This window comes from Prionailurus viverrinus, chromosome E3 (genome assembly GCF_022837055.1).
Source record: "Prionailurus viverrinus isolate Anna chromosome E3, UM_Priviv_1.0, whole genome shotgun sequence".
NCBI classification, from domain to species: Eukaryota; Metazoa; Chordata; class Mammalia; order Carnivora; family Felidae; genus Prionailurus; species Prionailurus viverrinus.
The window spans coordinates 41,014,727-41,040,393 of record NC_062576.1 but is presented as its reverse complement, the minus strand read 5'-3'; the positions used below and the strand labels follow the sequence as shown (position 1 = coordinate 41,040,393).

General features: G+C 66.0%; 1 protein-coding gene across 6 annotated transcripts in view; it reads left to right on the top strand.

Moving 5' to 3' along the window:
* The window catches only part of CACNA1H (calcium voltage-gated channel subunit alpha1 H), a 61,751-nt gene that overhangs the window by 28,500 nt on the left and 7,584 nt on the right, over positions 1-25,667 (top strand). For 4 of the 6 annotated variants that reach the window (XR_007147777.1, XM_047838574.1, XM_047838572.1 and 1 more), the window contains 24 exons: positions 6,556-6,667; positions 6,779-6,912; positions 7,350-7,447; positions 9,734-9,893; positions 10,873-11,191; positions 11,385-11,477; positions 12,559-13,339; positions 14,367-14,809; positions 16,046-16,197; positions 17,050-17,235; positions 17,858-17,975; positions 18,148-18,303; positions 18,516-18,606; positions 18,747-18,955; positions 20,689-21,099; positions 21,654-21,754; positions 21,916-22,039; positions 22,128-22,196; positions 22,291-22,475; positions 22,688-22,814; positions 23,059-23,184; positions 23,410-23,499; positions 23,731-23,923; positions 24,418-24,435. Coding sequence is in view for 5 of the 6 variants with exons in the window: in XM_047838574.1 (XP_047694530.1) it covers positions 6,556-6,667; positions 6,779-6,912; positions 7,350-7,447; positions 9,734-9,893; positions 10,873-11,191; positions 11,385-11,477; positions 12,559-13,339; positions 14,367-14,809; positions 16,046-16,197; positions 17,050-17,235; positions 17,858-17,975; positions 18,148-18,303; positions 18,516-18,606; positions 18,747-18,955; positions 20,689-21,099; positions 21,654-21,754; positions 21,916-22,039; positions 22,128-22,196; positions 22,291-22,475; positions 22,688-22,814; positions 23,059-23,184; positions 23,410-23,499; positions 23,731-23,923; positions 24,418-24,435 (4,496 nt within the window). In the remaining variant the exon portion in view is untranslated. The remainder of the gene's footprint in view (positions 1-6,555; positions 6,668-6,778; positions 6,913-7,349; positions 7,448-9,733; positions 9,894-10,872; positions 11,192-11,384; positions 11,478-12,558; positions 13,340-14,366; positions 14,810-16,045; positions 16,198-17,049; positions 17,236-17,857; positions 17,976-18,147; positions 18,304-18,515; positions 18,607-18,746; positions 18,956-20,688; positions 21,100-21,653; positions 21,755-21,915; positions 22,040-22,127; positions 22,197-22,290; positions 22,476-22,687; positions 22,815-23,058; positions 23,185-23,409; positions 23,500-23,730; positions 23,924-24,417; positions 24,436-25,667) is intronic. The other 2 variants (XM_047838576.1, XM_047838575.1) reach the window with 1 other exon arrangement.

Here is a 25,667-nt window from a genome sequence, read left to right as displayed (position 1 = left end):
ATGGGGTCCGTGGTGCTGCCAGCAGCCATCTACGCTCCACGTGGAACTGGCCGTCTCCAGAGGGCCCTGACGCCAAGCTCAGCCTTTGTCCGTCTTGCCCGCCCTGCCTGGAGGGCTGGAGATGGTGTCCACGAGTGGTGCAGAGGAATGGGGGCCGCGGGGAAGCGTCGGGGAAGCCCCGTCACGCGTGTGTCTCCGGTAAGAACACGCAAGATGCATAATCACACAGACTGAACCGGGGGGCCGAGAGGGCACGGGGTGGGGTGGGTAGGGGGCAGCAAAAGTGGCCTCTCGACTCCTGCCAGCACCGTCGGCCCGGCCTCGGCCTGGACCCTGTCTCACTCCCTCCCCGTGAGGGTTTCTGCCGGAACTTTCCCGTGTCTTCTCGTACACGTGTGTCAAGCCACGTCCTAGAGGAGCGAGCCTCCACGTGGTGGCTGTTTTCACGAACGGTGGCTCTCCGTCTGCTCAGGATGTGTTTCTGCGCCAGTGCCGGCCGCCCCGCTGCAGCCTCGCACCCTGTCCGTGGACACGGTCTGATGTTCAGGGGCCCCGCGTGGTGCTTCCTGGCTCGCCGGGCCGCAGCCTCCCTGGTTCTCAGGAACCGCCCGGCTCTCGGTCGGTGTGTGGGCGGAGCGCCCGGGAGGGGCTGGACTCGGGGAAGGCCGCACCGTGACTGAGACGTGGGCTGGTTCTTGGGGTCTCCCGTGCTGCCCACGGGGCCCCAGGGTCTGGTCTGCGGCTGGCTCGGGCCTGCGTGGGGTGTTTCTTCCGGCCCCACAGCTGTTCTGTCTGCAGCCACCCACTCAGCCGTGTGGGGTACAGTAGACGTCTGCTGTCAGTGGCCCAGAATTGTTTTCCCTTGTAGGATGGGCTTTCTCCCCCATGAATAAACATACGCTCTTCTCCTGGAGCAAAATGGAAGAGCAAGCTTGAATGCTCAGGAGAATGAAGGCTGGGGGGCGGGGGCGGCAGGCCCTGTGTGCACAGCTGCACGGAAGGCCCCACACCACCTCCCCCAGGGCTGGGAAGGGCTTGCCCCCATCAGCGGTCCAACCGGAGTGGGGCCTTTGGCCCAGCATGTGGGACCTCCATCGGCCGCTGTGTGTCTGTGGGGCAGGCGTGTGCACCTGTGGAGCCCCTGGACTGGCTGAGCTGACCCCTACGCCCCATGTGCCCATGCAGGCCACTTGTCCACACTACCCAGGAAGACTGAAGGCCCATCGGGGTCCGAGGCTGGTGTCTGAGGGCCTTGCGTGGGGGTCTGGGCTGAGCACTCCCCGTGTACGGGGGATCACAACGGCCCAAGGCTGCCTCTCGGCTGCGGGGGCGTCTGCTGTGGGTCCCAGACAGGCAGACGGGGGACCTGACCCGGCTGAGGCCATGGTGAGGAGGGGGCTCTGGCCCACCCCACCCTGGGCCCCCTGCTTCCTGCTGCTCCTGCCCCGCCGACCCCCCTCCCACCCCTTCCCCCCAGACACGAGGACACTCACGCCAAGCTGTTGTGGATTTGGTCTAATGGAGCTTAGCTGGCTGAGCAGATTGCTCTGGAGGGCGGTGGGCGGGGCTGGCCTGCACGGGTCTTTCTCATCTTCCGGAGACAGAGCTTTGCAGATCTATCCGCGTGATCTCCTGACAGCCCCTCAGGGAGCCCAGCCTGTGGGATCAGGGCCTGGTCCCCACATGCCCTGCGGAGGGGCCCCTCCAGCTGCTGTGTTCCCTGTTGGTGTGTGTCTCTCAGTGAGGGGTGTCCAGCCCCCTGTCCCTGTCCCTCTGGTGAAAACACCACATCCCCTCCCTCCTCGTGTGTGGGGCGGGCCAGGGGAGCTGAAGTGGCATTCTCAGGATGAGGGAGGGTAGGGGGGACATGGAGCCTGCTGGATGCTCCCACAGAAGGTAAGGAATCTGGGTGCTTCCCTCAGCCCCTGAAATATAGCTGCCACACTCCCATCGTATGGGGGTGGGGGGAAGCCGAGGCTCAGAAAAGAGGAGGGGGCCAGCAGTGGTATTGTCCGCGTCAGGCTCTCGTCCTCTGGCTCAGAGCTGGGTAGGGGAGAAACGGCCCACCCCCTGAGTCTTGGGGCCTTGAGCCAGCTGGGTGGCCGTGGGGAGCTGCATGTTAACAATGAGGCTTTGGCTCGGGGGTCCAGGACCACCCTTTGGACCACACTGCCCCGTGCCGTGCAGGCGTCTGTGGGGAACTCCACCTGGTTCTGGGACCCTAGAAACCACGGTCACTGGAGAGGGGCAGTGTCACGGACTGTCAGGGTCCCTGTTGGCAGTGAAAGTGGGGGGCTGAGTGGCCATGAGCCCCTTCTGGCTTCCAGCCCTGTTGGGGTCACCCCCGCTGGGGCCACCCCCGCTTCTGGGACATTCCCACCCAGTGCCCATGCCAGGGGACAGGAGGAGATGGGGCTCACAGGCCAGTGCCATCTTCGAAGCCTCTCTTGGTGTGCTTTTCTTAACCAGCTGGGAGTCTGAGAATGAGGAAGGGTGGATTGATGGAGCGGTTCCCAGCAAAGCCTCAGTCCCTCAGGCGAGCAGCATCCCTCGGGCTGTCCAGCAAGTGGCCCAGCCCTGAGCAAGCCCCGGCAGGGCCGCTTCAGCACCACGGACAGCGGCCACCACCTCCTCGCCACTGCGGCCTCGCGTTGGGGTGTCTGTGTGGGGTGCATCGGAGCCACGGTCGGAGAGGTCAGGAAGTTGGCACCGAGAGCCTCAGGACAGGACTGGGCCCCTCCTCCACACCCGCCAGGGGTGGGGGGTCAGCCGTGGCGTGGCTGCCAGAAGTGGGGAGGTGGTGCAGCCTTGGTTCAGCAAAGGCCTGAAGGGGAGCGGGGAGGTATGAAAGGCTGGCATCAGGCCAGGCTGGGCAGAATATACTGGAAGGGCTCTGAGTGCGGAGTGTGGGGCTCACAGCGTGGGCATGGCGCCTGAGGGGTCTCCCGACAGACAGGACCCCTGCCCCCGCCGCTGGTGGGGTCTCCAGCCCTGAGGGAGGCCCTGGGACCAGGGCGCTCAGAGTGTAGGTCCGAGGGCTCACTGCTGGCCAGACAGAGCCTTGCTGGCTCTGGGATCCTGTGGGCGAGACCATCTCATTCAGCTTTGGACTCAAGCCCCCGGAGCCTCTGTGGCCAGGCCCTGGGCAGCACCGTGGGCCCCTCCCTATGCAGGAGTGGCTGCCTCCTCCTGCTTGTGCATCAGCTTGGCTTCCTTGGACCCATGGTGGAAATTGACTCTAATTTGCAGAAGTTGGTTCCAAACCTAAAGGATTTTTAATTAAAATCCAAAAACCCATCTGTGTAATTAAGTCTCCAGAAGTCACTGGGCTCTGGATGGGTAGCTGGGTGGCACTGCCTGTCCTCAGCTACCCACTAAGGTGTGTGATGGGGGAGGAGGGTGGCCTTGCTGATGTGGGGGGCTGATTCAGCTCTGTGACTCCTGTCTCGGGGGAGCCTCCTGGCTGTCCACAGGACCTGTGCTGCCTGTGAGGACCACACATGCTCCTGTGCACCTTCCTTTACATGGACGGAGAAAAAGTCTCGGGGCCCCGGTGCGGGACCCTAGGATCTCTTCCCTCCCAGGTGTGTGTTTGGGGTTGTGGGGGAGAGAGGCAGAGGCTATAGAGGCTGTATCACTAGCATAGTAGCCCCACAAGGGCGAGCGATCTCAGTGATGGATGGAGAACTTTCCAGGTGCTGGAGCCATGCTGACCAGCGTGGTTATCCCAGCCTCACACACACGCACGCGCACACATACACGGACACAGACACACGCTGATAGTGTCCCACTTCTTGGATGAACCTGTGTTCATGCCCTCCAGGATGGGTACCCAGACTCCTGCCCGAGGGGTCCTGAGCCCCAGGACATGCCTCATGGGTGGGGCAGGCGGGCCAAGGCCCATAGGAGGAACCTGAAGCGGATGGGCGGGCATGGCTTGCCAGCAGTTTGGGAAGAACAGGGGAGGTAGGACCCCAGCTCAGGGGCCCCCAGGAGAGCTGTCTTTTCAAGTTCCTGGGGGCCTGGTTTGTGTCTCCTCCTGGGGAGCGAGGGCCCTTCCCAGCTCCTGGCCTGAATAGTCTGCCTCCTGCCCACCGTTGAGGGTAGATGTCTTCCGCTTTGCCTGACACCAGCTCCGGGGTCTAGATCAGGTCCCCTGCAAGAAACCCCCAGGCCAGGAGATGCCTGTACCTACCCCTTCATTCCCTGCCTGGCCCTGTGCCCCAGGGTCCAGAACAGGGGCCACACCACAGCTTGGTGGGAGTGGCTGTGGCAGTGCTGATTAGGGGCTTGGGGGTAGCCGGTGGGTTTGTTCTGGGCCAGGTGCAGGGCCACCATGCACATTCATCACCTCATTGAGGACACCTTCCCTGGTTTGGATGTTCCTACAGGGGGGTCTCCAGGGGGATCTTGAGTGAGCACTGGCGCAAGCCTGGGAGAAGTCAGGCAGCAGGCTGGAGAAACAGGATTCCCTGGTGGGGGAGGCAGCCCAGCCTGGGAGAGCTCGGGGTGCTGGGACAGAGAGAGGGGGTTCCAGGTTCCAAAGAGGCAGACAGTCCCCACACCTGCACGGGTGGCTGCACACGCACATTGGGGGCCCCAGGCTCGTGTATGCTGCCTCCCTGCCAGGTGGGGGCGGGGCGTGCACCTGCAAGACCCAGGGTCTACCTGGGTCAGGGAGGAGGGGTGGGGTGGGATGCACTCCCTCACGCCATCCCACTGTCGCCTGCCTAGAGCCACCTGCCGTGCCTGGTGGGGATGTGGGGCTTTGTCTCCCTGCAGGCCGGTCTGCTGAGCCATTCTGTGTCACTGACCACAGCTCTGTCTTCATGACACACACACACACACACGTCCTATCCACGCGTGAGCTCTCCACAGAGCTATTACCGCAGCAGTGGAGGGACAGAGGGGTCGGGAGGCCAGCAGAGTGGTGCCTGGGTGGTGGAGAGGACCAGCGCCCATGTGCAGCCTCAGCACGCCATGACAGCATGGGACCCAATCTGTGCAGGGGGTCCCCAAGATCCCCAGATGGATCCAGGCTTATGCACAGTAGGTGCACCCTGGGTATTTGGTGCTGCTGTTAGCCCAGCTGTCTGAACCTCCCCCCAACCCCCCAGGGTATCAGCCTGTCCTCCCCGGACAACCCATCATGGGGCTTGGGGGCCAGGGTGCCGCCTTAGCAGGAAGCTGATTTCTGTTTTTCTGCAGCCAGACCACAGAAGAAACACTTGTTACTGCTGAACCCATTAACTGTAATTATGGCGCTCTCGGCGGGAACATAATTACCCTGGTGGCCTGGCACTGCGCCGGACTGTGCCCTGCTGGCCCTGACCCGCTCTTGCCCCTGCACTGTGCCCTGCTGGCTCTGCCCCTGCCCAGGAAGCTGGGGGAGACGAGGGCACGGGCTGCTTCCAGCCCCTGCAGAGGAGTCTCCTTCATGCCCCGTGTTTCTGACCCCATTCAGCTCCCCAGGCCTTATCCCCACCGTGCCCCAGGTTCTGGGCACCTAGGCCATTGCTCTCCTCCCTTTGTTCTCCGGCTTAGGCAGCCCCACAGAAAGCCCACCTCAGAGGTGGGTCCAGGGATTCGTGCGGTGGGGATGACATGGGGGGGTGGGGGGGAGGCGGTGCACAGAGTACCGCCAAGCCCTCCCGGCCACGAGGACTGCGTGCGAACGTCCACAGGGTTTGTGTGGAGCCTCCGTCCCCCGTGCTGCCTGGCTCTCTCCCCATGCCTCACACAGGGCTCCCTGAGTTCCTGGGGATCCAGCTGGGCTGGGTGTAGGAATGCACCCCTTCCCAGAGACAGCTACGGTCGGCCAGGCCACCGTGCAGCCTGCGTGGGGCCCCAGCGCCACCTGGTGGCTGCTCTGGGAATGCCCGGGAGTTCTCGCGGGTCTGGGTGGCCGAGGTGCAGAGTACCTGGGGGTGGCTGCTGACCCAGCTCCCGAGGCCCCCACGCCACCTGGACACTCTCCTACCAGCAGGACACTCTTGGAGGTGGCCGGTCGCTGTAGGCCGCTTGGGGTGGCCTCCCTGGCCCCCATCCATCCAGGCGCACAGAAGGGCTGTGGGCCCTCCACGCGCAGTCCCTGAGCTGAGCTAAAGCCCGCGTCCGTCATCCCAGCTGCTGTGGTCAGGGCACCCCGCACCTGCTGGCATCACGTGGGGGTTAGCGTGGAGTTCCCCTCATGGTTCGTGTGCGTCCGCAGCATGTGTTGGTGTCCCGGCTGGGCACCGAGTGTGTGGCCTCACTCTGGAACACCCGAGCTGGGGGGGAGAGCCTGGCAGAGGGGCCGCAGCCGTCATCGACAGCGCAGGGGTGGCAGCAGTGGCCCACGCGGGGATGCAGCGGTCACTGCGCACGGTGGCCAGCACCAGGGCTCTGCCCCTTGAGGCCCGGCCGACGGGGTGGGCGCGGGGGCTGTTGAGGGCTCAGCCCGTGACGTGCCTGTAGGCACCGTGGCGGCCGTAGGGGTGCCGCCACCCCCTGCCCTGCTGCCCCGCGGCCGTCTCAGCCTCCAGCGTCCACCCTTAACTCGACTGCCTGCCGCACGTGGTTCGAGCACGTCAGCATGCTGGTCATCATGCTCAACTGCGTGACCCTGGGAATGTTCCGGCCCTGCGAGGACGTCGAGTGCCGGTCGGAGCGCTGCAGCATCCTAGAGGTGGGCCCGTGGTGGGCATCCCCGGGTGCGAGCGTGTGGGGGCAGCCCCTGGGTGCGGGGGTGCAGGCCCCGCCTCCCAGGCCCTGCCTTTCAGGCCCCGCCTCCCACCAGGCCTTCGACGACTTCATCTTCGCCTTCTTTGCGGTGGAGATGATCATCAAGATGGTCGCCCTGGGGCTGTTCGGGCAGAAGTGCTACCTGGGCGACACGTGGAACAGGCTGGATTTCTTCATCGTCATGGCGGGGTACGGACCCCCTGGCCCCCAAAGCTAGGGCTGCCCCGCGGTGGCGCCGGTGCCTGACCGAGCCTGGCTGGGAGCCCCTGGGGCCCTCCAGGAAGGGGGATGGGCGGTGCCCTCTGCAGGCCCCCCCCCCCCCCCCCCCCCGGCAAAGCCTAATCTGGGGGGAGGCTGAGGATGGGGAGCCTCTGCCAGGGAGCGGGACGCGGGTCCTGGGGCTCCCTGTGCTGGCAGTGGGGGGTGGCAGGACAGGCAGATGGGGTGAGCGGTAAGGGGCCCCAGTGGTGACCCAGGGAGGCTCGGCGTACAGCTCAGGGACCGGGCCCCCAACGTGTGGTCACCTGCCCTGGGCCTCCTGGCCCTGGAGAAGGGCTGTGCTCACCTGTGCCCCCCGGGGCTGTGGGCACCCCCTGAGCCTCTGTGTCCCGCTGCCCCTCCACCAGCATGATGGAGTACTCCCTGGATGGACACAACGTGAGCCTCTCCGCCATCCGGACGGTGCGTGTGTTGCGGCCCCTCCGTGCCATCAACCGTGTGCCCAGTAAGTGACCCCTCCGTGGGACAGGACTGGGTGTCCTACCGGCCTTACTGACAGCTCTCAAAGGTCCCCTAGGGCACACCGCCTGCTTCTGGACTCTCTGGCCCCAGCACAGACCCTCGTCCTGGGGGAGGAGGGCCCTGGAGGATTTGCCCCTTCTGGGGAGGACAGAGCCATCTTGGACCATGTTGGGGTGTGACAGGCAGGCACTGTGGGGTCCTGGCTCCCCTCAGTGCGGCGGGGTGACCGGACGCTCTGGGCCTCGGGCTTCTCATGTGTATGACATTTGGGTCACACTGGGGGCTGTGCAGGCCCTGGTGGCTTCGTCATCTGGCGCATGCCACTGACTCTCAGGTCCTGTCTCTGCCAGAGGCATCTGGTGCTTCAGGGCAGCGTAGAGAAGCTTCCGGGAAGTCACGTGGGTGCTTGTTTGGAAAGCGGCCCACCCTTACATGGGTCATCTGCCCATGCGGGGGAATGGTTTGAGTCTTTTCCGGTGTCGCGTCTGAATTCAGCCGTTCCTCTTCCTGGGCAGGAGGGCAGTGCCCGCGGTACCACATAAGGCGTGTGTGTACGTGTGTGTGCACGAGTCTGCGCGTATCGTGTGCACACAACCTCTCCAGCGGGGAGGCCTGAGTCCTGGCAGCCTCGGCACCCAGGCCTGTCCCACAGTCCCCCGAAGGGTGTGCCCCCCCCCCCACCAGGGACCAGTACCCCCCCTGCCACGGGCCCGTCAGCTCCACCAGAGGGCAGGTGTCACGGAGTTGTGCTGTGCTGGGGGACCCCTGGGTCTTTTTCCCACCTGCCCAGCTGGCTCTGTCCTCAGGGGTCAGGTGGGGCTCAGGTGCTGTGTGAGCCTGGGAAAGGTACTGACCTCCCTGAGCCTCGGTTTTCCCCACTGTAACAGCAGGACACTAGTGGTACCCCCCCCCCCCAGGTGGCTGTGAGCGTGAGGGGAGCTGGTGTGCGTAGCTCTCAGCTCGGTGCCTGCACCCACCACGCAGTCTGCTCACCTGGGCCCACCTTTGAGAGCAGGGAAGCCACAACACGGCCCATTTCTGCAGAACTCACTTTTCAGGTTAAATGTCTGCAGTGTCCAGAATTGCCCCCAGCAGCCTGGCCTCCCTCTGGGGACATTTCCCTGTCCCAAACTGCGCACCTCCCCTAGGCGGAGTTGCATCTCACTGGCTTCCTGGGGTCCACTCTGATCCCTGGATCACATCTGTGGCCCTTTGAGCCAGTTCATGTCTGGCTGCGTGTCCCTCACAAGTCTTCCTCCCCTTTGGGGCGCCTGGGTGGCTCAGTCGGTTGAGTGGCCGACTTCGGCTCAGGTCATGATCGTGTGGTCCGCGAGTTCGAGCCCCGCGTCGGGGTCTGTGCTGGTGGCTCGGAGCGTGGAGCCTGCTTCAGATTCTGTGTCTCGTTCTCTCTCTGCCCCTCCCCTGCTTGTGCTCTGTCTCTGTCTTTCAAAAGTAAATAAATGTAAAAAAAAAAAAAAAAATTAAAAAAATCTTTCTCCCCGCCACTTCTGAAACTTCCGTGCCATTCCTGGCTATGGTTCACCCCCTGTGACCCCAGGTGCCCGTTCTGCCATTTGCCACTTCACAGGTGCTGCTCTGATGCCTCGGCACCTGCCCCCTCCCCCACCTCCTGACTGAGGGTGCTGTTTGCTGCCTGAGCCTTGGCCCTTGTTTGTCTTACCCTTGTTCAGGTCTGGGAGGGGACAGGTGTAGGTGAGTAGAGGGCACACAGGGCTTGGGTGACTGCATTAATTAACTTACTCTCTCACAGCCGCCAGCACCCAGGCAACAAGGGCTTCAAAACTCTCTCTGGAAAAACCACCACGTGCCCTGGGTGTCCGTGCGGCCCCCCCCACCTCCCTCCAGTGCAGGGCCCACTTCTGCATGGTTCCCGCAGAGCACGGAAAGAAATGCTCCCAGCCCTGTCCCCGTTGCAAGACCCCAGGCTCCTGAGGGCTGGAAGCAGCCCAAAGCCTGAGCTGCTGGGGGTCCCTGGGGCTCTGGCAGTCATTCAGGAGGAGTAGGGGGAACCCATCAGCCTCGAGACCTAGGCCCACAGCCCTGCTGTCCTTTATGTAGGTCTGATCTACAGGGGTCCTTGTGTCTCACCCACTGAATGTGTAGGGACACAGTGCAGGTTCCCCCCACCCCAAGTCGCTGATACCCATGTATGAACAGCTGGAGGGTGCAGGGCCCACAGGAGGGGTGGGGGCCTAGAGGAACCCCAGGAGAGCACCGCCCTGCTGACTTGTTTCTTTGCCACCTGCAGGCATGCGGATCCTGGTCACGCTCCTGCTGGACACACTGCCCATGCTTGGGAACGTTCTTCTGCTCTGTTTCTTTGTCTTCTTCATCTTCGGCATCGTGGGTGTACAGCTCTGGGCTGGTCTGCTTCGTAACCGCTGCTTCCTGGACAGCACCTTTGCCAGGTGGGTGGCCCTAAGGGCTCTTGTGGGTTGTGCACCCCCAGCAGGCTCCTCCCCTTCCAGCCCAGCCCCAAGTGCTCCGTCCCCAGCAGGCTCCTCCCCAGCCCAGGACAATGCTCTGCCCCAGCAGGCTCCTCCCCTTCCAGCGCAGCCCCAGATGCTCCGCCCCTAGCAGGCTCCTCCCCCGCCTGCCTGGCACCTGATGCTCCATCCCCAGGATGCTCCTCCCCCAGCCTAGGACAATGCCCCGCCCCCAGCCCAGGATAAGACTCTGCCCCCAGCAGGCTCCTCCCCTTCCAGCCCAGCCTCAGATGCTCCGCCCCCAGCAGGCTCCTCCCCCGCCTGCCTGGCACCTGATGCTCCATCCCCAGGATGCTCCTCCCCCAGCCCAGGATAAGACTCCGCCCCCAGCAGGCTCCTCCCCTTCCAGCCCAGCCTCAGATGCTCCGCCCCCAGCAGGCTCCTTCCCCCAGCCCAGGACAATGCTCTGCCCCCAGCAGGCTCCTCCCCTTCCAGCGCAGCCCCAGATGCTCTGCCCCCAGAAGGCTCCGCCCCCTCCTGCCTCGCACCTGATGCTCCACCCCCAGCAGGCTCCTCCCCCAGCCTAGGATAGTGCTCCGCCCCCAGTCTGCCTCCAGTCTAGCACCCGATGCTCCACCCCCAGAAGGCTTCTCCCTCTCCAGCCTTAAGCTCTAAGGATGCGCCCTTTCTAGACTATTTCTGGTTGGGGTTCTGGTTTCTTTGTTTTTAGGTGTGGTTTTGTTTTTCTGTTAATTCACCCGTGTTTCACTGTTTCTGTCCGCCTGTTTTCTTTCACTGCCTTCGTGTTTCCCAATTCTGTCTTTCACTGTTTTTTTGCTTCTCTGTGTCTTTGCCTCTCTGTGTCTGTCTCTGCGTGTGTTCCTGTGTATTTTGGCCTCTCTCTCCCCATCTCTCCGCGTCTCTCTGTGTCTCCCTCTCTGCGCCTCCCGCCCGCCCGCAGGAACAACAACCTCACCTTCCTGCGGCCGTACTACCAGACAGAGGAGGGCGAAGAGAATCCCTTTATATGCTCCTCGCGCCGGGACAACGGCATGCAGAAGTGCTCGCACATCCCCAGCCGCCGCGAGCTGCGCGTGGAGTGCACGCTGGGCTGGGAGGCCTACGGGCAGCCGCAGGTCGAGGGCGTGGCTGGCGCGGGCCGCAACGCCTGCATCAACTGGAACCAGTACTACAACGTGTGCCGCTCGGGCGGCTCCAACCCCCACAACGGCGCCATCAACTTCGACAACATCGGCTACGCCTGGATCGCCATTTTCCAGGTGGGTCCCGGCTCTGCGGCTGAGGGCCTGGGCCTCAGTTTCCCAATCGAGGGGGTGCACCGAGCGTGGGGGTCCCCGGGGGGTCGGTTCACTTGCCCTACCAGCCCCACGGTGGGCCCCGAGGGGACGCAGGCGAGGAGGCCCCTGCCACCCTCCCAGGGCCATCCGTGTGTGCAGCCGCCTGCCCCCCCAGGTGATCACGCTGGAGGGCTGGGTGGACATCATGTACTACGTCATGGACGCCCATTCTTTCTACAACTTCATCTACTTCATTTTGCTCATCATCGTGAGTGCGGGCGACGGGGCGAGTCCTGGGGGCTGGGCAGGATGTCTGTGGCCGCCAGCGCTAGTGGGTGGAGGTGCCCTTGTGTCGTGACAGCTGACCGCAGACCCCTCAACTCCCCTCTCGGTGGACGTCGCCACGTCCCCAGGCTGCGCCATCCCAGCCTCTGCTGACTCCCTCGGGGACCCCGCACTAGGCGAGCTGCAGGGCGGGCCAGAGCAAAAGAGACCCAGGGCTGCCCGTGCTAGGGCTGGGGGCTTCCGCTGAGCTCCCGGCGGGAGGTGGTCGGAGGAGAAAGCCCATCTCCGGGAGGCCTCGTCAGGGCCTCTCACGGCCAGGTCCCATCTGGAGGCCCCAGAAGACTCTGGACCGTGTCTTGGGGTCACGGCCCTCCACGGTGTTCACGAGCCTCCGGACACAGCTCTCCGCAGAACAGGTTGCCCCAAAGGCATGGCTCTCTGGAGCGTAGGTGCCCCAGCAGGCACAGCTCCCTACGGTGGAGATGGGCCTCCAGACATCGTGGTGTCCGGAGCAGGGTCTGTGAAGACCTTGCTGTGCACAGAGACAGGCAGACGCCCTGCCTCGTTTCTGACCACAAGTGTGAGCAGAGGAGAGCATCGCGTGGTGACCCTGCCACGGAGGGAGTGAAGCTGAGGGGTTTGGAGAGGTCCGCCCTGGAGAGGCGGGCGGTGGCCACGGTCGAGGGGGTCTCGTCGGGAACAGACCGAGTGGGGAAGGGTGCGAGCCGTGCAGGTGAGGGGAAGGGGGGGGGTCTCTCCCACCCCGCCAGCCACCGTGTCCTCCACATGTGCGCAGATGGGGGCAAGGGTCCGTGCAGCCTGCGGTGGGTGCCGGGGCTCGGCGTCGCATCAGCAAGGACCCCACCCATCCTGGGGCGCTCCCACCAGCCTCACTCACAGCTGGGTCGTCGGCCACCATGTGGTGGCTCTCCGGCGTCTCCCCCCGGGGCTCGGTTTCTGTCGTAGGGGCGCCCCGCCCGACCCCGACAGCCCGTGACCCCCTCCCCCACGGCCTGGGTCAGCGGCCGGGCCACAGGAGGCTCACCCCTGCCCGCCTGCCGCAGGTGGGCTCCTTCTTCATGATCAACCTGTGCCTGGTGGTGATCGCCACGCAGTTCTCGGAGACCAAGCAGCGGGAAAACCAGCTCATGCGGGAGCAGCGCGCACGCTACCTGTCCAACGACAGCACGCTGGCCAGCTTCTCGGAGCCCGGCAGCTGCTACGAGGAGCTGCTCAAGTACGTGGGCCACGTCTGCCGCAAGGTCAAGAGGCGCGGCCTGCGCCTGTACGCCCGCTGGCAGAGCCGTTGGCGCCAGAAGGTGGACCCCGGCGGCGCCCTGCACGGCCAGGGTCCTGGGCGCCGGCCGCGGCGCGCAGGCAGGCACGCGGCCTCCGTCCACCACCTGGTCTACCACCACCACCACCACCACCACCACCACTACCATTTCAGCCACGGCAGCCCGCGCCGGCCCGGCCCCGAGGACACCAGGCTGGTGCGGGCCGGGGCGCTGCCGTCGCCGCCCTCGCCGGGCCGCGGGCGCCCCGATGCCGAGTCAGTGCACAGCGTGTACCACGCGGACTGCCACGTGGAGGGGCCGCAGGAGAGGGCCCGGGTGGCGCACACCGCGGCCGCGGCCGCCGCCGGCCTCAAGCCGGCCGCAGGGCTGGGGGCCATGAACTACCCCACCATCCTGCCCTCGTCGGTGGGCGGCAACAGAGGCGGCACCGGCCTCGGGCCCAAGGGGAAGCGGGCCGGCGGGCCTCCGGGCGCCGGAGAGCATAGCCCCCTGAGCCTGAGGGGCCCTGATCCTTATGAGAAGATCCAGCATCTGGTCGGGGAGCACGGTAAGGACCCCGGGCCCGGCCCGTGGAGAGGAGGGGGGACCTGGGCCCGGTGAGCCGAGAGGAGGCGGGACTCTCACATCTGCCCTGCCCGTGTGCTCCCCGGGGAGGCCCTGGGCCCCTTGGGCCGTGACACCGGTGGCAGGGGGACAGCACCTGGTCTAGAGCGAGCACCACGTAGCCTCAGTGCAAGCGCCACACAAGCATTTGCCCACGAGGGTATGAGAATTTGAGGCTGACAGAACCCGTCAAACCTGAAGCCTGTGTCCTTTTGCCCCCCCCACCCCCCCGCCCCCCGGCCCCAGGAGGGACCACCTGCCCATGTCTAGGACTGACCACTTTGGAAGAGTGTCTGGTCCCCTTCTAGGTGGGGGTGCTGGGACAGGGGGAGGGAGGGAGAGATCACGGAGCCCCCGAGGGCGTGGGGATGTCCCCCGACACACTCACGGTCCCTCCCCACTCACGGTCCCTCCCCACTGGAGCTCCGCGGCACCCACCTTGGATAGGCAGGTGGAGGGACACCAGGTCCCCTGCAGACTGCAGGGCCTTCCCAGGGGGTGCGTGCAGGGTGCGGGCCACGGCGCATCCGGAGCAGGCAGGGCAGGGCCGCCGGGTGCCTCCCGGGAGTGTGAGCTGCAGTGGAAGCTGCAGGGTGAAGTCAGGGTGAAGCCCGCCCTGGGTCCCAGAGACTCAGCACAGGAGAGCGGTGTCACGGCTCCTCGGCGACTGTTGTGACTCTTCTGTGTCGGAGTGACGGAGGTTCAGATAGTAGTGACTCGGGACGCTGCAATGAATTACGCCTCGCGAAGTCCGAGACCGTGGCTCGCGTTCTGTTTGCGTGGGTGGCGTGGCTGTGGGGCCGATCGGCCGCTCTGCTCCTTCGAACCCCTACCCTTGGGTGTGGGCGGAGTGAGTGCGGGGTGCGCGTGCGTGCACCCGGGCGTGCGCGCGTGCGCCGTTCACCCCGCGGAGGCCTCCGCCGCAGGGGCGGCCCGGCAGCCTGACCCGGCCCGTGTCCTTCCCCCCGCAGGACTGGGCCGGGCCCCCAGCCGCCTGTCGGGCCTGAGCGTGCCCTGCCCCCTGCCCAGCCCCCAGGCGGGCACGCTGACCTGTGAACTGAAGAGCTGCCCGTACTGTGCCAGCGCGCCGGAGGACCCTGACTTCGAGCTCAGCGACTCCGAGAGCGGGGGCTCGGAAGGCAACGGGGTCTACGAGTTCACGCAGGACGTGCGGCACGGGGACCGCCGTGACCCCATGCGGCCCCCCGCGGCGGCCGACGCGCCAGGCCAGGGCAGCACGCGGCAGCGGGCACGGCGGCGGGCGGCCCCGGGCGAGCAGGGCGGGCCGGGCCGCGTCTGGGCCGCTTTCGGTGGCAAACTGCGCCGGATCGTGGACAGCAAGTACTTCAACCGCGGCATCATGGTGGCCATCCTCACCAACACGCTGAGCATGGGCGTCGAGTACCACGAGCAGGCAGGTGGCCGCGGGCCCACCTGAGGGTGGGGGCGGGGCCAGGGACGGTGGCTGCTCAGTCGCTTGACAAACGCTCCTGTCCCTTTCTGGGACTGGGTCCTCATCGAGTGAGCACGGACACGCGCCGTGCCTCCTGTGTGAAGCTTCTACCCATCTGGGGTCCGCGGAGAGCACCACAGACCTAGCAGAGGCCAAGGGCGTTCCCCAGGCCACCTGGTGGCTCTTCTGAGGATGGGCTCAGCTCTCGCAGATCAGGGCTCCCCTTCCGTGAGCCAGGCCCGCTGGGATGCTCATCGTGGCCGCGGGAGGCCAAAGTGTAGAATGGCCCTCGGGAGCCCGTGGTGGGGTTGTCTGGCCCCCCAGCAGCCGTGGAAGCCCTCCTCACCCCCCGCCCTGGACCGGGGCCTCCGCAGGAAGGGCGGCAGCTGGGTCTGGCAGGGAGAAGGCGTCCTCTCTAGGGACCAGGCTGGTTCCCTCGGGGTGACCAAATGGAGTTCCTCTTGTCCCATCCTTCGGGCTTTTCCAGGGGTTTACACGGCTTTTCTTGTTCTGGAGGATTTAGGGAAAACCCGAGCATTGGTGGCTTTCCGCAGGCCCTGTGTGGGGAGGCTCTTTTCGGGAGGGTGAGAGCCAAGGACAGGGACGTGAGCAGATTTCAGGGGACTCCTTGGTAAGGAAGAGCCTCTGCACACATGGACACGTGCACACGCCGGTGTGTGTGGTCACGTGAGTGCACGTGGACGTGTAAGACCTGTGCAGATGGGAACACGTGTATAGACACGTGTCGTGTGTGCACAGGCGTGCTCACCTGCGTGGGAACGTATACATTAGCTCAGGCACACACACAGAGAAGTCAGCAGGTCCCCAGTAAGAAGATCTCTGGAACCTCCTGCCAGCAAGAAGGGGTATGCAAGGCCCCCAGACGCCAGGGAAGTAGATGCAAGGCAGGTCCCCCACGCCTACCTTGGAGCTGGTGTCCCCACGTTTCTGTGGTCTCCATTTGCTCTGGTCTCAGACATGCTGGCAGGGCCTAGGGGAGCCAGAGACGATCAGGGTGGGAGGGCCAGGCAGGCTGGGATCCACTTCCTCCTCCAGAGGGCAGCCAGTCGGGTTGCTTCCAAGCCGCTGCACCAGTGTAGTTGAACCCGAGCTCGGATTCCTGGGGGCAGGGAGCCCTCCTGCCTCGGAGGAGTGGGAGCTGTGGGTGGGGCGTGACGGCCTCCCCACCTCCCGCAGCCTGACGAGCTGACCAACGCCCTGGAGATCAGCAACATCGTGTTCACCAGTGTGTTCGCCCTGGAGATGCTGCTGAAGCTGCTGGCCTGCGGCCCGCTGGGCTACATCCGGAACCCCTACAACATCTTCGACGGCATCATCGTGGTCATCAGGTGGTGCCCTGTCTCCCGCCTGGGCCACGGGGCCCGGGACCGCACCCCCGCCCCGCCCCGAGAGCAGAGCCCCAGTCGGAGGGAGAGGGCTTGCTGGCAGTGTTTCTGGCAGGCTGTACAGAGTCACACATCGTGGGCAGGGCGGGGTCCCTTCCCTGGGACCAGGTCCCTTCCTACTGGCGCTGCCAGCTGCACGCAGTCCACCGCGTTTCAGAATGTTTCCAGAATGTGGTGGAGCCGTTCCCTGTGGGGACAGCGTAGACACTCGGCGGCCCTTCTGCCTCCTGGCTGGAGTCCACTCAGGGCTCCGTGCCTGCAAGGAAGGGATTTCCTCTGGGATATCTGCTGCGTGGCGTCAACATGGGAAGGAGTGGGAGAATCTGGGGATACCTGTCTCCCCCAGGAGGAAGCAGGGCCTTCGGGAGTCAAGGGGGCCCCCCCTGGCGGGGACAGGGTTGAGTGGGAGCAGACGAGGTACACAGAGCTCGCTGTGAGAGGCACAGGATGGGGAAAGGGCCCCGGATGGAGAAGTTTCTGACCAGAGCAGAGCCCAAGTTCTGGCAGCTGCTGGAGGCCGGCAGCCAGCCACCAGCGACAGCAGCTATCTAGATGGTGAATCGCACCCCCGCGGGGCTCTAGTCGCCTTGACACAGCTTACCTTCTCCTCAGCCACTGAGGCTCCCGGGCAGGCATTCCTGCTTTGGGAAGAGTAGGGGCCGGGGGCGTGGCAGGGTGGGGGTGGGGGTGGGGGGTGGGGGGCGGGGGCGTGGCGCTGGGAGGCGGGGCAGGGGGCGTGGCGGGGGCGTGGTCCCAACGCGGGGGCCCTTCCTGACCCGCGGCCCGGCCCCGCAGCGTCTGGGAGATCGTCGGGCAGGCAGACGGCGGCCTGTCGGTGCTGCGAACTTTCCGGCTGCTGCGGGTGCTCAAGCTGGTGCGCTTCATGCCCGCGCTGCGGCGCCAGCTGGTGGTGCTCATGAAGACCATGGACAACGTGGCCACCTTCTGCATGTTGCTCATGCTCTTCATCTTCATCTTCAGGTGGGCCGGCTGCCGGGGAGCCGTCCTCCCCCCGCGGGGCTGCGTGGTCGGGACCTGGAGCGCAGGACGCGTGTGGGCACATCCCGCCCACCGCTCTGCCCCCTGTTTGTGGAGGCTCGGTCACTGGTTCTCTGTTCAGACTTCATTGGCTGGCCCTCCGTGTGCTGGCAGGTCCTGTGGGACCCCAGAGTGGGCTCTGCTCTGCAGGCTCGCAGTCGGGTGGGGGGATGGGCAGGACCCCCAGATGGATGGATGAGGATCTGTGCCCCAAGGAAATCAAGGAAGGAGTGGGGGCAGCCTTCACCTGCTATGTGCTGAGCACCCACTGTGTGCCAGCCTGGCGTGGGGTCAAGCCTCAAGGATGGGCTGGGGCAGAGAACGGCCCAGGCAGGCTGAGCGAGACAGGCCCCGGTTCCTCCCACCCCGGTCTCCGTCTTCCCACCTGTAGGATGGAGGTGGCTAGGCCATGGGCACCTGCAGGGAGGCCCCTGTAAAGCAGGAAGCTGGGGACCGGGCCAATGGGGAAGGCATGGAAGGGCAACCCCTGGGGGCAGGGATGGCCACGTGGCGCTGCACCTGCTCACCTGCTGCCCGCCTCCCTGCCATCCTGTCCTGCCCTTAGCATCCTGGGCATGCACCTCTTTGGGTGCAAGTTCAGCCTGACAACAGACACCGGAGACACGGTCCCCGACAGGAAGAACTTTGACTCCCTGCTGTGGGCCATTGTCACCGTGTTCCAGGTACAGCCGGGGTGGGCAGGCATCCCCTGACGGGAACAGCGGTCCCCGGGAGAACCCCCTGCCCTGCTCGGGGCAGCCCCAGCATGTGCCTTGGTCTGTCTGAGGCCAGTGCGGTGAAGCCGCCCCCCAGGGCTCCCCGGCATCTCCAGCCCCAACCGGCCCCTCTCCGCAGATCCTCACCCAGGAGGACTGGAACGTTGTCCTCTACAACGGCATGGCCTCCACCTCCTCCTGGGCGGCCCTCTACTTCGTGGCACTGATGACCTTCGGCAATTATGTACTCTTCAACCTCCTGGTGGCCATCCTGGTGGAGGGCTTTCAGGCAGAGGTGAGGGGAGGGAATCCCACCAGACAGACATGGAGAGCGAGCGTCGTTTGGCCACCACACCTGCCCTTGGCAGTAATCTTGGGCCGAGCCCTCCCGGCTACGCCCACCTCCACGCCAGCCTAGCCCAGGGAGGAGGCCTGCGTGGGGGTGTTTGATGCAGATGGTTCCTGTCCCAGGGGACCCTCACGTGTGTCTTCTGTCTGCGGGCACAGGGTGACGCCAACAGATCCGACACGGACGAGGACAAGACATCCGCCCACTTGGAGGAGGACTTTGACAAGTTCCCAGACGCCCAGGCCACGGGTGAGCGTTTGCACCATGGGAGTCGAGGGGGTGCCGTTCACCCCATCCTGGCCTAGCATGGGCTCCCGTGGGCAAGTTCTAGGGGGCACGTTCGCTTCCTGGAAGCTCTGCAGGTGCAAATCCCCGCCTCCTGTCTGCAGAGGTGAAGATGTACCCACTGGCAGTGACCCCCAACGGGCACCTGGAGGGCCGAGGCAGCCTGCCCCCTCCCCTCATCATGCGCACGGCGGCCACGCCCATGCCCACCCCCAAGAGCTCCCCACACCTGGACCCGGCCCCCGGCCTCCTGGAGTCGAGGCGTGGCAGCAGCAGCTCTGTGGACCCCCAGCTGGGCGACCAGAAGTCACTGGTAGGGACCCTCCCCTGCCCCGGCTCCAGGCTTCACCCACCGGGTCCTTGGGGCCTTTCCCAGTATGAGTGTGGGTCCTGCACGCGCCACAGTCCCACCCCGTGGGTCCCCATCCCCGAGCGGAGGAAACAGGCGCTCCGTTTTCCCGTACGTGGAGCCAGAGCGGCAGCTCTTGGAGACGGAGCGTGAGCGGAGCACACGTGGGAGCGCGTGGCGATCCCTTCTTCCCCAGCAGTTCATCTTCCCGACCGAAGTGAAAGATAAAAGCCGGTAGAGCACAGGACATACCTCGGGAGGGCAAAGGAAAGGGACAGCAGGGAGGGGACCGTGACAGAAGCCAGGGGGTGGGGGGGACACATGATAGAAGCTGGGCGGGGCCTCCCCATGCAAACCCAGGAAACGCCGCCCCAGCAGGCACAGTCCACCCTGCTTCCAGAAGGCGGGGGAGGGGCGGGTAGAGGGGGCAGAGTGGGAGAAGCTAGCCGCTGAGGGGAAGCCAGGGGTGGGCGGGGCGTGTACACGCAGGAAAGTCGAGGCAGAGCAGGAAGATGGGACGTAGTGTGGCCATCACCGAGAAGCGCTCAGCCGAGCAGCAGCATAGCGGCCTGATTCATCCAGCCTGGATGCTGGGGACCGAGGGAGGGGGACAGGCAGTGTCGTGCTGGCCCTGGGGGGTAGAAGTGAGTAACAGCAGAGAGGGCGAGGATGCAGAGGCAAGACCCCTGTCTCTTCTGAGAGAGCAACTCAACAGTTGTGCAAGTCCAACGGTGGCCAGTTAGCTGATTTGGGGGCCCACCCAGCAGCTCTCCCAGTGTGTGAGGATGTCTGGCCCAGTGCTGGTGCCAGGCTTGTTGATAAGCACCACTGCCTGCTCTCCAGGCCAGAACGGTCAAAGTTGCCGAGTCCCAATCCCAACCCAGCCCCAGCCCTGGCTCCAGCCTGACCCCAGCCTCAGCCTGGGTCAGCCCAAGCTCAGCCCAAGCTCCAGCCCCAGCCCCAGCCTCAGCCCAGCTCAGCCCCAGCCTCAGCCCCAACCCCAACCCAGCCCCGTCCCAGCCCCAACCCAGCCTCAGCCCAAAACGGGCCCCAGCGCAAGCGCCGGCCTCGGCCCCAGCCCCAGCCTCAACCCAGCTCAGCCCAAGCTCCAGCCCCAACTCAGCCCCAGCTCAGCCCCAGCCCAGCCCCAGCCCAGCCCCGGCCCTGACCCCAGCCCGAGCTCCAGCCTCAGCCCCAACCCCAACCCAGCCCCAGCCCCAGCCTCGGCCCAGCTCCAGCCGGAGCCTCAGCCCAGCTCAGCCCTAACCCAGCCCCAGCCCGAGCCCCAGCCCGGCCCTGGCCCCAGCCCCAGCTCAGGCCCACCCCAGCCCTGGCCCCAGCCCCAGCTCAGCCCCACCCCAACCCCGAGTCCCAGCCTCAGTCTAGCTCAGCCCCATCCCAGCCCCAACTCAGCCCCAGCCCCAGCCCCAGCCCAACTCAGCACTCCCAGCACTCACTGGCTGTCTCAGGCTCTTCGTTGACCGGCTTTGTGCCACAGGCAGACCACTGAGAAAGCAGTGTGTTCGCTGGTAGGGTTGTGTGTGCGTTATAGGAAGTGATCCACAGACAGATGCTGCCAGCAGGGCTAGTAGTAATGCAGCTGGTCAGGAAAAGCTCCTGTGGCCAGGTGCCCAGGGCCTGGGACGTCTCGGCGGGGGGCTGGCCCTGCTCACTCCTCACCCCCCCCCCCGACACAGTCCAGTCTCCGAAGCTCGCCCTGTGCCCACTGGGGCCCCAACAGTGCCTGGAGCAGCCGGCGCTCGAGCTGGAACAGCCTGGGCCGCGCACCCAGCCTCAAGCGCCGGAGCCAGTGCGGGGAGCGGGAGTCGCTGCTGTCCGGGGAGGGCAAGGGGAGCACGGACGAGGAGGCGGAGGACGGCAGGCCGGGGGCGGGGGCCTCGCCGGGGACGCGTACCGTCCCGCTGCGCCGTGCCGAGTCCCTGGACCACCGCAGCACGCTGGACCTGCGGCCCCCGCGGCCAGCCGCGCTGCTGCCCAGCAAGTTTCACGACTGCAACGGGCAGGTGCTCGCCCTGCCCAGTGAGTTCTTTCTGCGCATCGACAGCCACAAGGAGGACTCGGCTGAGTATGATGACGACGTGGAGAACGTGAGTGGGGCCGTCCTCCACACCTCCCTCCTGTTTGGGTTTGTTCCCCAAAGCAGAGCCTGAGGCAGGGACCCAGGCCCCACGTCACTCGTGGGGTCTCCTGGTGCCCCAAGACAAGTGGGTGGGGAGAGCAGGACAGGCTGAGCAGCCCTTAATGCCGGGGACACGGCCTCAGCTCATCCACCCGGAGCCCTGGAGCAGATTGGCCCCGGGCTCGACCCTGCGCCCACCTGAGGGGTGGTTCCGAGCCCTGAGAGGGTCAGCCCCTGGCAGGCAGCTCCTCAGATGCAGAGGGCAGGGCCACCTTCTCAGTGAGGCCCTTTTTCAGGGCGGTTCTGCAGGATGGGAGCCAGCTGGGGGAGGGGTCCCCTGGACTCCCAGCGGGGGTCTCTCTCAGTGGGTGGGGAGGACCAGGCTGGAACTGCTGGGACCCCAGAGGCAGAAGGATGGGGCTGGGCCTAAGGAGGAGGGGGGCCCTGGGTGTGGGAGGGCCCGCGGTGGGGGGCGGGGGCCGGCTGGGAGGGGCCCTGAGGACCTGCGGCCTCTGCCCCCAGAGCTGCTGCCTGCGCCTGCGCAAGGTGCTGGAGCCCTACAAGCCCGCGTGGTGTCGGAGCCGGGAGCCCTGGGCCCTGTACCTCTTCTCCCCGCAGAACAGGTGAGGGGCACGCGGCGAGGGGCTGACTCCGCCCCCTGGGTACGCAGTGAGCGTCCCTGGGCCTCGGGGTCTCTTGCGCCCCGGAGCTGTTTTCTCTGGGGCTGTAGCAGCCACGCTGTCCCTGGAGCGGGTCACGCTGCCTCACGTGCCCAACCGCCCAGGTTCCGGGTCTCCTGCCGGAAGATCATCGCCCACAAGATGTTCGATCACGTCGTCCTGGTGTTCATCTTCCTCAACTGCATCACCATCGCCCTGGAAAGGCCTGACATCGACCCCAGCAGCACCGTGAGACGCCCTTCTGGCTCGGGGGGGGGGTGGGGGGTGGGGGCGCAGCTGAGTGCGGCTGGCCCCTCTCACCAGCCTGTCCTTGCAGGAGCGTGTCTTCCTCAGCGTCTCCAACTACATCTTCACGGCGATTTTTGTGGCTGAGATGATGGTGAAGGTACCAGCGGGCCCAGCAGTGTCCAGTTTCTGTACTTGTCCCAGCCCCCGATTGAATGTGCCCCCCACCTGGGCTCCTCCTCTGCGCCTCCCAGGTGGTGGCCCTGGGCCTGGTCTCCGGCGATCACGCCTACCTGCAGAGCAGCTGGAACGTGCTGGACGGGCTGCTGGTCCTGGTGTCCCTGGTCGACATCGTGGTAGCCATGGCCTCCGCCGGTGGCGCCAAGATCCTGGGCATCCTGCGAGTGCTGCGCCTGTTAAGGACGCTGCGGCCTCTGAGGTGGGCGGGGCCTCGGGCCGAGCCAGGGAGGGGTGGGGCCTGGAGTCAAGGAGGAGGCAGGGAGAGAAGGAGTGGGGAAGGGGCGGGGCCTTTGCCAGGTGGGGGTGGGGTTGTGGAGGGGCGGGTCCTGGAATCAGGGAAGCGAGAGGGGGGGGCGTGGGGGATGGGGGTTGGGGGCTGGGTTCAAGGATGGGCCCCTGCTCTGTGTCCAGGGTCATCAGCCGTGCTCCAGGCCTCAAGCTGGTGGTGGAGACTCTGATATCGTCACTCAGGCCCATCGGGAACATCGTCCTCATCTGCTGTGCCTTCTTCATCATTTTCGGCATCCTGGGGGTGCAGGTGCGCACCCTGCTTGCCCGTGGGTGTCCCAGCCGTGGGACAGTGGTCTGTGGTCAGCAGCAGCCCGGCAGCCCTGGGAGGGCTGTGCGGGGTGGGTCTGGTGGACTCATGGGTCCGCCCCCGTGAGTTCCGACCCCGTGGGAAGAGCGGGCGAAACCGTCAGAGTCAGGGTGTTAGGGAAGTCCCAGCCGCCTTGGGAGCCAGGAGGACGGGGCCCTCCGGATGACCCCGACGCCCTGGTCAGCTCTTCAAGGGGAAGTTTTATTACTGCGAAGGCGCCGATACCAGGAACATCTCCACCAAGGCCGAGTGCCGGGCGGCGCGCTACCGCTGGGTGCGGCGAAAGTACAACTTCGACAACCTAGGCCAGGTGGGCGGGGCGGGGCTCTGGTGGGGGATGGGCAGGGCAGGGATGGGGTGCAGGCAGCGGGTGCAGGCTGCCCTCCTCCTTCTGGGAAAAACGGAAACCCCGGACGTAAGTCACGGTCAGGTCTGTCTGTGAGCCGGAGACCATCAGCGGGGGGGTCGTGTGGTCCCTCGGGTGTCTCGGGGTGAAGGCAGGGCTGTGGTGACCACCCTTGCTCCGGCCCCGCAGGCGCTGATGTCCCTGTTCGTGCTCTCCTCCAAGGACGGCTGGGTGAACATTATGTATGACGGGCTGGACGCCGTGGGCATAGATCAGCAGGTGCGGGGGGCGGGGGGGCAGCCCCGGCCTCCCGGGACCGACTTCTCCGTGTCTTCTGGGTCGTCTCGGGCAACCTGACCCCAAGAGGCTGCCTTTGGCCTCAGAACTCGCGGCCGTGTGGGGCCAGAGCTCTCCCAGGCAGCCCCGTCTCGGATCCTGCCGTGCGTGGGCCGTCCTGGGGACAGGTGCCCTCTGGAGGACGGGGACCCACGTGTCACTTGTGTGCCGCAGCCGGTGCCCAACCACAACCCGTGGATGCTGCTCTACTTCATCTCCTTCCTGCTCATCGTCAGCTTCTTCGTGCTCAACATGTTCGTGGGTGTCGTGGTGGAGAACTTCCACAAGTGCCGGCAGCACCAGGAGGCCGAGGAGGCGCGGCGGCGCGAGGAGAAGCGGCAGCGGCGCCTGGAGAGGAAACGCAGGAGTAAGGCGCTCCGGGTGGCTGTGGGTCGGCCCTTTCCACCCGCGGGAGCCCCGTGCCCGTGGGACTGCGGAACGGCTCCGGCCGGGTGTCCCTCCCACACGGGCCCCAGCAGCTTCTCTGCGGCGGGACCGGAGTGCCCCGCCTCGTCCTGGGCCTGCGTGGGGGCCGGGCCCCCCCTCCCCCCAAGGAGGGGCCAGGACAGGGGAGGGCGCCGGGGACAGGTGGCGCGGGGGTCTTCTCCCAAGGGGCACAGGACACGAACGAGACCCCCGGTTTCCAGCGCCCGTTGCCACAGGGGCAGGTCCGTTTCCCGAGGGAAGAGCGAGCGAAGCCGTCAGTCAGACAGGGTCTTAGGGGAGTCCCAGCCAGCTCGGGAGCAAGGAGGGCTTCTTGCAGGAGGGGGCCTGCTGAGTGTCCCCACCTGCCCCGCCCCGTGTGGAGTGTCCATGCCCCACCCCCCGAGGCCAGCTCAGACCATCTCCTTGTCTTTCCAGGCACCTTCCCCAGCCCAGGTATCTGCCCCCCGCCCTGCATGTCTTAGCCCCCCCCCCCCCCCCCGCTTCGGCCAGCCAGTGCACGGGGCTACGGGCTGGCCTTACTCCGGGCTCCGTTGCTGCCATGGGGACGGGTGGACGTTGCAGGCTGGTGCCGGGCCTGCTGGGGTCCATTGCGGGGTGGGCCCAGGATGGCTGGGGGGTGGGCGCCAGGCATCAGCGGGAGGGAGGATCCGCTGGCTCACCTGCCTGGTGTCCGTGTTGCCGTCTCCAAGCTTGGGTTCGTCCCTCCACTTGGCTGCCTGCATGGCTGGAGCTCTGCTGCGTCCTGGGGCACCTGCCAATCTGTGGCCGCTCCCCGTCCCCGGCACTGGCCTGCCCCGCCCGGCTGTTTGCATCTTTGGCTTTGTGAGCTGAGCCAAGCTCTCTAGTGACTGCACGCCAGCCCAGGGAGCATGAGGGTCCCGGGGAGGGGTCGGCTCCCAGCAGCCCCTGCTCTCCCAGGCCCTGGGCCTTCTGGCTCGGGCCGCCATAGCTCTTGCCACCCTGGCCACGCCTGTGCAGGGTGCTGTGGCCCAGGAGTGTGTCTGTGTGCGGTGGGGGCAGCTGTGCTTTCACTTGGTGCTCAGCCGACACCGATAAGCTCTAACGGGGTGACTGCAGGCAGCATTTAGTGCAGGCAGAACCGTTGGAGGACGCATGACCCCCGCCCCAGGTCGTGGCCATCAACCTCAGATGGACCAGAGGTCCGGCAGAGCCCAGACAGCAGGCGGTGGCCACTGGCCCCTTGGATGACGAGGAGGGAGGGACTCTGGGCCTGGTGACCGGGGCCAGCTCATGCCCGGAACGAGAGAGAGAGAGAGCGCAGGGGGTAGGCCAGCCTGCCCTGTGGCGGCTGGGGTCGGGGATGGACTGACCCTGCCACCCGGGAAGGCCCTTGTCTGCTTAGGCTTCCTCGTCAGGGCGTTTGCACTGGTGTTTGTCAGCCCAGGAGGGCCGACGACGACGAAGCCCAGCTTGGGAGCCCCCGGCAGGGTGGGGACTGAGCGGGGCCCCAGGGCAGGGCCCAGGTGGGGTCTCGGCTGCCAGGCCCACTTCTAGGCCCTGCCCTGGGGTTGGGGCCCCCTGATCAGATGGGCGACATGCTCCTGAGACCCAGTGCCCCAGGCCTCCCCTCCCGTGGTTCCAGCCGGCAGCAGGAGCCACTTCTTGCCCCAAATGGTGCCCCCTTTCTGGGGAGAAACTCTCCC